Source organism: Artemia sp. Qi Xiang Cuo, chromosome 6 (assembly GCF_049724085.1).
Source record: "Artemia sp. Qi Xiang Cuo chromosome 6, ASM4972408v1, whole genome shotgun sequence".
NCBI lineage: Eukaryota > Metazoa > Arthropoda > Branchiopoda > Anostraca > Artemiidae > Artemia > Artemia sp. Qi Xiang Cuo.
In genome coordinates, this window is record NC_142799.1 from 67,267,686 (window position 1) to 67,278,295 (window position 10,610).

A 10,610-nucleotide genomic window follows, 5' to 3' on the forward strand; every position below is an offset into this window, starting at 1 on the left:
GCCTGCATTGAAAAACAAGAATCAGAGCAATTCAGCACTGCTTTGTCATAAAACAATTAAAATACAATTGCAACACAATTAAATAAATAATGCCAACATATATCATTCCTGTCACGTACGCCAACTAAAAAAAAAAAACAAAAAAAAAAAAAAAAAAAGAAAAAGCTGGTAAAACATATATAAAAAGGAAGAAATATACTAAGTGTGATGACTCTAAAATGAGCTAATATAAGGGTGTTAAAAAAAAAAAAAAAAAAAAAAAAAAAAAAAAAAATCTTAAAGGGAATGAACCAAACCAGTAGTATTAACAAATATACCTAAAAGGTTTGTGCTTAGTTGTCTAGCCCAAAGAGGAGACATGTGATATCCCATAAGAGAACGCATTGTGAATGCCTTATATAACCTCTCGCAGCAATTTTTTAAGTATTTTCCTCTCCTTTTCATATGTTCTACAGTCGAAGATGATGTGACTTATATTTTCGTACACTCCACATGTGTTGCAGTTGGGGGAAGGGGGCATTTTCCAATGGAAGAGTGTTGATTTAGTCCTTGCATAGAGACATCTAAGACGAAAGAGACAAGTTGAAAGGATGAGATATGAGAGGTACATTTCTTTTGATGGCTGCTTGTAATTATAAAGATCCAGGAGCTGGGTATGGAAAGAACGGAGCCAAGCCTCTTCTTCCTCCAAAATTTTTGAACTGATTGAAGACAGGAATTCAAGACCAGTAATAGGGGTTTGAGTGATCAGACCCAGATGGGAGGCTTCTTTGCAGCCTAGTCTGCTAATTCATTTCCCTTTATACCACAGTGTGCTGGGACCCATATAAATAGGACTGATATACCTTTTCTTGCAAGTTGTGTAGTCAGATTTTCAATCTCCATGGCAACATTTCTTGCTTGGTGTTGCTGGTGAGAAAGGTAGTCCAGAGCTGACAGTGAATCAGTGCAGACAATATACTTCCGATTTTTGGTCTCTGTTTGGCTTGCTATGGCTTGAAGAGAAAACTTAAGTGCCATAAGTTCTGCAGAGAAAATTGTCAGGTAGGGGGGTAAACGGTAGGAAAAAAACAGGCCCTGGGAGGGTATAACTACTGCACAGCTGCAATTTGATTCTGTCTTAGAGCCATCTGTGTAAACCTGGACGTAGTCCTGGTATCCTGCCATCTTTCCCAGGAATATGATTTTCATAAGGGTTTGGGGAAACACCTCCTTTTGTCAAATACTGATCTTAGGAATAATCAGTTCCCCAATTCCTTTGGAGGCGCTAGGAGAATCATCATCCAAATTAACAGTCAGCCAGCCATTCTCTATGAACTCTTCCATGCCAAGAAGGCAAAGGAATCTCTGAAAAGAGGACATCTCTGTTGGTTTGTAGCGGACATCAGGGTTGTGGTGGCTAATGATTCCTTTGTAGATAATGTGGTTCCTAAGTCTTGTCTTCTTTCCAAAATATCTTGCAAGGAGATATTTTCTGGAGTGAAGAGACTGGATCCCCACTTCAGATTACATAGCTGTAATAGGAGTTGATTTTAGGCAACCAAGGGCTCTTCGTAAGATTGCATGGAGGGTAGTGTCAAGTTTCTTTAGGAGAAATTTCTTGGCGGATCCATATATAAATGATCCATAGTCTATCTTGGATATCACCACTGGCTTGACAATAGTTGTAGCAAAGGCTGTGGGGGCTCCTCTTCTTCCAAGGCAGAGAGCATTAATGAAGTTTTGTCTTTGTTTGAGACTGTCAATCAGCTCATCCAGATGGGGTTTCGATGTCATTTTTCGGTCAAATACAACTCCCAGAAAGCGTGCATATTCTGCAACCACAATACCTTGACCATTCAGTTTCACCAGTGGTTTGAAAGCAGCCAGATTGTGCATTTTTTGTAAAAACGCAATGACTGATTTATTGTTGGGAGAAACCATATTATTACTTTCTGCCAAAATTGATAGCATATCTACAGCTTTTTGACAGGCTGACTGTAAGCACAAAGTGTCTCTCTCCACAACTGCAACAGCAATATCATCGGCATACAGAAAGAGCTCTGCTCCAAGAACATTTTCCAGGCTTATATCATGACAATAAACTGAGAAGAGAAGTGGACTTAGAACAGCCCCTTGAGGGAGTCAAATGTCAAAGGCTTTCCTCTTAAATTCTGAGAGGGAGCCCCCCAGGGAGGTCTGGACCTCCCTGCCCATCAAAAATTGGTGGATCCAATTTACCAGTAGGTCTGGTAAGCCCATTACAGATAGCTTTCTGATTAGTTGTTTCACATCTACTCTATCAAATACTGATTCCATGTCTAAAAATATCACATGTACTGCTTTTCCTTTTTTGAAGTTTTGTTTGATCAGATGCTCTAGTCTAACTAAGGCATCTGTGGTGCTCCTTCCAGGGAGAAATCCGAGCTGTTCAATTTGGATGTGGTCTGATAATGGGGTTAAAATTCTTTGTTTTATTACCCTCTCAATTAGTTTTGCAACACAAGAGGTGAGTGATATGGGGCAGTATGAATCAACCAGCCTAGGGTCTTTTCCTGCCTTGAGAAGTGGGATCACTGTTGCCTTATTCCATTCAGATCATATTGATGACTCTATGACAGATCTATTAAATAACTCTGTCAGTACCTCAACAAATGTATCTAGCAAATTTTTCAGCTTCAAATTATGAATTCCATCAGGGCTACTTACAACAGGCTGGAGCTTTGAAATAGTGTCTTTAACTTCCTGAAAGCTGCAATGGGAAAAGGGAAAAGTACTATTTTTTAGACTGAGTTGATGGTGTTTGAACTGTAATGGTTTATCTACTTGCAGAAACTTTTTTAAAAAGAGATTAAGTTTCTGATTGCTTGAAAATTCTGTAGTCCTTCCCATCTGTATCTCTGCAGGGATAAATGTTCTTCTTCTTTTTACCTGAAAAAACCTGAAAATTTCTCCATAGCTCTCAAACGGGGGTGTTGTGGCCAAATTTGTCTTCAATGAGCCTTCTCCATCCATCTTGTGTCTCAGTCTTCAGTGTCTTTTTGAATTCTGCTGTCTTTTGCTTGAAAACTATTTTATTCTCAATTGAGGGGTATCTAGAGAAGTTATTTTTTGCTTTTTTCTTCTCTAGGTAGGCTTTCTGGCATTTATTGTTCCATCCAGGAGTGGAATTTCTTCTTTCGGTTTGAGGTTCTTTGTAACCAAATATTATCTCTGAGGAAGCTATTATAGCTGAAGTAATCTTATTAGATAATGATTCCACTGACTGGTCACTCGTCTTAATTTCTGAAGCCTTTTGGTTTAAGTTGTGTTTCCAGGAGTTCCAGAGTTTGTCTTGGAATTTCCAGAGTTTCACTGGTTGCAATCTTGACCTAACTGGGTTGATCTCTAGTGTTAATGATAGAACCTCGTGGTCAGAATCAAAGTCACAGGGTTTCTGAATTTCTACACTATTTATAATATCTGATGATGTGAAAGTTAGGTCAATGGTTGAGTACTTGCCTGTCTGAGGGTTCAGCCGTGTATTTAGGTCTTTGGGGGTGACAAGGGACAACTTATTTATGGGTTCCAGGATGTAATCGGTTAGAGGGGCTGCAATTGGATCTTCTGGTGATACAGTATCCCACCTTCTGTGGTGTAGGTTAAAGTCACCACTAATTTTTTTCACAGGGCCACATTCATTCACAATCAGTTTGAATTGTTTCAGGGAGAATTTATTTGTCTTTGGAGCATAACAGTTAGCAATACTAATCCACTTGTTGCTTCCCAGTAGTTTTATGTCAATTATACCTACCTCCATTTCCCCTTGTGGACTGGGGTCATGTATTCTAAAAGCTAGGTCATTTTTTACAAGTGACAGTAGGACACCACCTGTTTTGTGGACTCTGTCCCAACAGGCAATATTGTACCACTTGAAATCATGGACAATATTCTCCTGTTTTAAGAAAGTTTCTTGAAGTAGGAAAATATCAGGAGCATGCCTGACTAAAATATTTTGGAGTTATTTTCTTTTGGCTTGGTTTAATCCCCGGATATTTAGTTGGAACACTGAAAGGGAGCTAGTCATTTGTGTGTGAGGGAGCTAACCTGCGTCTCTGCAGCTTATTACTACTACCTTCTGGACTCGGTGTAGCCTCCTTTCCTTTGCATTTTCTTTCCGGAGGCCTTGGGCTGCTGGTTTGGGAAGGGTTGTTACTGGTTGTAGGGATTGATTCAACTCTGTTTACGTTTTCAGCAATGTTGGACAGGCTAAGGACTGCATTTTGAAGATTAGCTGGCATCATCTGAGATACTAGTCTGCAAAGTGATGTTATTGTCTCAGCCAGATAAGAGATCTGCTTTGTAACACCTTCAAACATGGTGATATGTTTCTTACTCAGATCCTCAACTGGAAGGTGGTTAGGTGTCAAAGGAGGGAAGCCATCTTTATGGACCATAGGGACATGTTTTGTTTGTTTTGGAAGTCCCTTCTTCAGGACCTTAGCTGCAGTCCTCATGGGGACATTATTGGTAAAGGAATAGGTTACAATTGCTTTCTTCTCCATGAATACTGGGCATTCTCTAGCATTAGCAGCATGGTTACCACTTTAGTTAGGGCACTTGAGTAACTGATCTTGTTTAATTTTTTTTAATTTGGGACATTCATTATGAGTGTGTTGCCTACTACATAGTAGGCATCTTCTGCCTCTGCGGCAATTTGAAGCCATGTGGCCAAAACCTTGGCAATTGAAACACTGTATTGCCCAGGGGATAAACTGCTTAACTCTATACCTTGCGCCCCAAACAGAGACTTTCAGAGGGAACTGAACATCCTGATTGAAGGTGCAAACCAGGGGGATAACTGATCGGTTTGGGTTTTTAAAGGCTAATGTCACTTGTTTTATTCTATTGTCAACTTGGACCTCCTTGACAAGGTCATCCAGATGAGTGACCTCCTCAGATGGGATAAATACAATTCCTTTTTATATTTCTTATCAAAGCAGGGTTGGAACTAGGACCAAGCACAAACTTTACTTTACAACCATTTACTGCTATATCTAAAATTGAAAGTATAGCAGTAGCTACTGATTGGTTTGCAGCTATTATTATAATGGAGCTATCTGGTCCAAGTCTTTCTAACATTGAACCATAATGGCCCCTGCACTCATGATTATGAAGATGTTCAAAAAGTTTTTTTGCAATGACTGTTCTACTACCTAAAGTCAGCAACCTAATGATTTCATTTGGACCTTCAACACCCAAAGCCAAAATCCTAACACTAAAATTATTTGGGTCAGGGGTGACAGGACGACTAATTGTCCTGTTAGTTATCCCAAAAAAAACAACCAATGGGTTAAAAACAATCAGGTAAAACAACAATATAAAATCACAAAAGAAGTAAAATGTCAAATAAATAAAACAAATAGGCTACAAGCAGAGGGGGGCACCCGCAGTCAATAATAAATAAGCAAGCAGTATAAATCAAAAGCACGCACAGTAATAAGTTAAAAAGCAGGGTAAAAATGGGTTGCAATGCACTCTGAGCACTTATATTTGCAGTACGCAGGAATTTGGGAAAATTCGCACAAAGCACAATAACAGTCAAAGCAAGCCAAAGGCCAAAATGCACAACAAAACGAGTGTACAGGCGTCAGGGACCCCAAGGGCAGAGCCCCTTGTGATTTAATCAACAAACCGTGGCACAGAGCTATCCCTACTTGGAAAATAGCAATTTTGAATATAAGCCCTATTTGGTTTATTTCAATTTTAATTCGTCTTTTCTTCCTCCAACCTGTATGTTCAGGTAGTTCCTTAATTTTCATCTTAATACTTTTAGCTTACAAATGGTTGCAATACAAGTAGCAGTCGAACTAGTAGTAGTAGTAGCTGTTGTAGTAGTAGTAGTAGTAAATGTAATTAAAATAGTAATAGCAGTAGCGTGCGCAGGGCCGAATTTATAGCTCTTACGCTTAAGAACCAAGCATGTTTGCCGCTCCATTTTTACACGATTTTCAGGGTTATTCCCAAAAATTTGGGGCTAATGGAAGCAATTAACAGAAGACAACTGATGAGTGAAAAGTGATGAAAGAGAGGGGCAATAACGAACTCTCAGCTACCATTCTTGGGAGACATCTGACAGTTTATAAGTGACCATGGAATTCCTGTGTTGTTTTAAAGTCACTTTTCTGTGAATTGGCAGCGTGGCGGCAGAGTGCACCTGGCGGCGATAAATCACATCAGTCCGGTTTTTGTCAGGAAAAAATTACTCAGTAATAATTTATTGCTCCCCCTGGTATTATGCGCCCCTAGGTCCGGGCCTAGGGACCTAGTTGTAAATCCAGGCCTGAGCGTGAACATATTTCCTTTTGGTGAATTTACTTTCCCTTTAAGCACTCTCTGAAAGTGCCAACTTAATACACCAATCCCTTTTTGAGTTACACCATTTTGAAAATCTGCATGCACATAGTGTCTTTTGATTTAGTTCAAGTTCCCCCTCAAATACTCCATTCTGTCAAAATTTCAACTTGATATGCGTAGCCTTAATAGTGCTAGTTTAATAGTAGTCGAGGTCGTAGTAGGAGCAGTAGTAGTAATAATAGTGTTGAATTAGTAGTAGTAGCAACAGTGGTAGCAGCAGTATTAATAGCAGTAGTAGCAGATAGCCGTTCTTTCGCAAAGCCGTTCCAAAAAAAATTACTGGTACACCTGTATCAGCAATCTGTATGTTATTGCAACTTACCAATAGTTAAAATTTAAGGTTTTTATAGAAGGGATGGTCGTAAGAACTTGGAAGGAGGCTCATTCGATTGGAAATTGAAAGTTCAAGTTCAATTTTGAAGAATCAAGGGTAATCAGAGGACAATCAGCCTCTCCCTCTTAACCGACACCCCCCCCCCCAAAAAAAATACATCAGATTAAAATAAAAATAAACAGTTTGTTCAAAATAGTCTAAAGGTCAAGTAACCATGCCTTTGGGGTTAACAACCCCACCAGTAGCATCTAGGGCAAGGGCTGTAAGTTAAGCTAGTTGCTCATTGCTAACACATAAGGTTTTCACAGAATTTGTTTTGTATGAACTCTGGGGGGGGGGGGCTCATTCAATTGGAAATCAAAATTTCCAGTGCACTTTTTCAGTTACAAATTATCGGAGGGTTTCCACCCCACCCTATTTTTCCCCAAAATACATCCGATCTAAATTTTGAGACGGTCATTTTATTTAAAAGAGTTCAAAGATTGAATAACTATGGCATAGTTGAATAACTATGGTTCACAACCCTCAGCCTCTGGTGCAAGGGCTGTAAATTATACAAGTTGCCTATTGTTAACATATAAGTTTTTTTTATCAACAAAAGATGGCATGTTTGATCCTATAAATAAAGAAAAAGCATGCAGCATTATGGTCAAACCTTAGGGAAATGTCAAGAAGAATGCTAAACACAATCAAAAACATTTTTCCTTTATTGGTTGTGAAAAGGAAATACCAGGAACATTTACAATGGCTGATGGCATCAGCGTCACATTGTTTGGAAAATATTTAGGAGCGTCTTCAACTAAATCAAGAGGTACTATGTGCATCCAGTTTTAAAAGACGCTGTATCTGCATTGTGTCGAGAGCAGCTAAGGGTATAAAACTGAGGGTATGAAGTTAAAAATTTCAGGGCAAGTTGAAGGAATGTTGAAAAAAAAAGGCTGGTGAGCAACCAGTCCCATTAGTGCAACCTCCCATGTCCTTTTTAGCTGCAATCTCCTCAAAGACATCTGATCAAAATTCGTTATCTAGATTCACAAAGATCAAATTTTTTCAACACATTTGTTTATTACTTAGCGTCGAGAAAGGTCTGATTCATCTGAATAAAAGAGAAATAAATCAGCTTTAATGGTTTATGATATCGGATCTTCTTTTTTTTTGCAAAAATAAAACAAAGCTTTTTCATGAATACTCTTGACAGGCGTTTATATCATGACTTTAAGAAACAAACCATTTCAACAAGGTTGAACATGTAAAAATTCTAACTTGAGTTTTACCCAATGATATTGCCCAATTTTTTTAAAGAACTGAAAATCTGACTTCAGTGGTTCAGTTGTACGATGGTTCAGTTGCACGGTGGTTCAGTTGCACGATGGTTCAGTTACACGGTGGTTCAGTTGCACGGCCGTTCAATTGCACGGTGGTTCAGTTGCACGGTGGTTCAGTTACATGGGGGTTTAATTACATCGGGGTTCAGTTAAATGGTGTTGAGTTGCGCGGGGGTTTAGTTACATGATGGTTTAGTTAAATGGGGTGTTGCCCGGTGGTTCAATTACACGAGAGTTCAGTTGCACAGGGGTTCGGTTACACGGGGGTTCAGTTGCACGGTGGTTCAGTTGCTTGTGGTTCAGTTACACGCACACGAGTTGGCGCATGTATAACAACTAAAGTAAACCAGATGTGTAGAAAGCTAGATAGCGCCACGGAACAGATAAAACAGACTCCAATTTCGTGTCCAGCAAATGTTACTTTGAGTCAGGCTTCCACTCTGTTACCATACTCGGTCGTTGTATGATGAAAATATATGATGTATATGTTGATGAGCTCAACAAGTCCCTTGAAACGCCAGATGCCCGTAAGGACTTTACTCTGTCAACATGTGGAAAGTTAAGTGATGATGTTGTTGAGCTAAAGAGAAATATTAGAAAGAATGGAAAGTAATGCTTAAATCAAAGGACTCGGCTGAAAGGATTGCAAATGCCATGAAAACAGAAAATAGTTCACAAGACGCTAACATAAAATCAGAGAGTTTCTCTGGAGTTGTGCGTTTTATTCCAGACGTGTATGAAGCGGTGGATGTAGCTAATCTGTTCCCAGCATGTGAAAAGGCTAAAGAGATTGGTAAGTCCCAGACATTCAGACTCTACTTCCCGTCAACATGACATTAAACATGAAAGATCCTCCAAAAAGCGGTTTTGAACGTTTGCGCGTAGATGAATTTCACTTTTTACCACGCCGTTGCTACAAATGTCTTCTTGTAGGCCACATAGCCACCAGTTATACTAATAATGATGTATGTTCTCAGGGAGAGTTTAAAGAGAGGCTTTCAAAAGATTGCGATGGAGGAGAAGCATACATAGCTGTGTTGGTCTCAGGCGGCTTGGTACTGCAGTGTATTGCTATCAGTAGTAGGAGCAGTATATAAAGCTAAAATTCATAAAATTGTAATTTATATAGATACTTCTTACTTCGACAGCAATTTATTAAATTGAATATTAAGTTCTGAAAATATTACAACTAAAATTAAATTTTAATGCTATAATTTTATAACTGTAATTAAGCCAAAGAATTTTCTTTTGGATTACGTAAGTCCAGGGTGACGAACGTAATTCACCGGTTTCCATGGCGTAACCTCCTCTCCCCCCCCCTAGTATTGATATTTTGGTCTCAAATGTGGACCCCCTGCCTCAAATTTTAGACGATTTTTCTCAAATTTGAACAAACAGTATCATGAAATTTTGATCTTACTCTAGAAAGAGTGGTTTTCATTGACTTCCAGTGATGCTTTGACTAACTAAGGAATAAAATACCACTTCTCTGATCAATTGAAAGCAATCCCTTTCTTCCAATCAAAGATCATTCCACGCTACTGTGTGTTCAAATTTGAAACAGATGACGCAGTTTATAATGTTCACTAAATACGAACATGTGCTTGACATTGCGCAAGCGCACTGGTTCAAAATCCTAATACTGAGGTTTACGTTTTTAAAAAGACCGTGATGCAACTGGACTCCGTAACCTGGCAACTTGATCCTAATTCATAAATCTTCTCTTGAGGGAAAAAGAATACTTAACTGTATATATTATAAGTCCACGTTAGTTGTTTTGTTAATGTTGTTTGGATGATTAGTACCCTACACGCTAGAGCCTCTGGGTGTGCCCATTGTTGCATATTGTTTTTTTAGTTTATAAAAACTGTAAGTTCATAAATATGTATTGTATACATTCACTTATTATTTCAACTAAGCGATTGGTCTTGTCTAATAAAATAAAATAATCATGGTTATCTTGACCCCTCTAGACACATAAAAATTAGTAATTTTTAAATTCCAACATCCTTTGTTAAAATTCGGCTTAAGCTAAAGAGCAAATCCTGTTAGTTTGTTCATTAATACGTCCTGTTAGAAATTCCTGAAAGTAATACAAGGTCAACCAGTTCACTGCCAAAACTTAGTTTCTAGGTAAAAATTTGATTTTGAGATACGGGTAGACCACCCCTAATCATAACATGGCGACTCTAATGGCAAAGTCAGAATCTTTCTATCTGCAATAACTTCTAGGGTATCAACATGGGTAAAACATATTTTAGCTGTTTCCTACAGCCAAAACCTAATGCAGACATACTTAAATTTCAAAAACTAGTTCAGTGTGCTCCAGAATATAGTGGCGAGAGACAGGAAGAAAAAATCATCTGAAAAATGTATATATATATATATATCCTGGGGGTAATTATCTTGAAAACTTGGAAAAGACCAATACTAGATTAGGCAGAGGAAAACCAAGTCACAGTGATTGAACATTCTGGTAAAAGGTCGCATTATTTTCGAGATTTTAGAAAACATTATAACTGCGGAAAATCGAGAAGACAGTATACGAGTCCAGCCTGGGGAAGACAACTGGTCCT

The 10,610-nt window shown here is 38.6% G+C and overlaps 2 protein-coding genes across 4 annotated transcripts in view; both read right to left on the bottom strand.

Moving 5' to 3' along the window:
* Positions 1–9,499, bottom strand: part of LOC148951536 (uncharacterized) — an 89,695-nt gene extending 80,196 nt beyond the window's left edge. The window contains exon 1 of one of the 3 annotated variants that reach the window (XM_089090959.1): positions 9,455–9,499. The gene's annotated coding sequence lies outside the window, so the exon portion shown is untranslated. Of the gene's footprint in view, positions 1–5,653; positions 5,719–9,454 lie in introns of those variants that run through there. The other 2 variants (XM_089090958.1, XM_089090960.1) reach the window with 2 other exon arrangements.
* On the bottom strand, positions 778–1,167 carry LOC148951537 (uncharacterized). The gene has a single exon (XM_089091143.1). The coding sequence runs from the start codon at positions 1,165–1,167 to the stop codon at positions 778–780; it is 390 nt and encodes a 129-aa protein (XP_088947269.1).
* Positions 9,500–10,610: the final 1,111 nt, after the last annotated feature.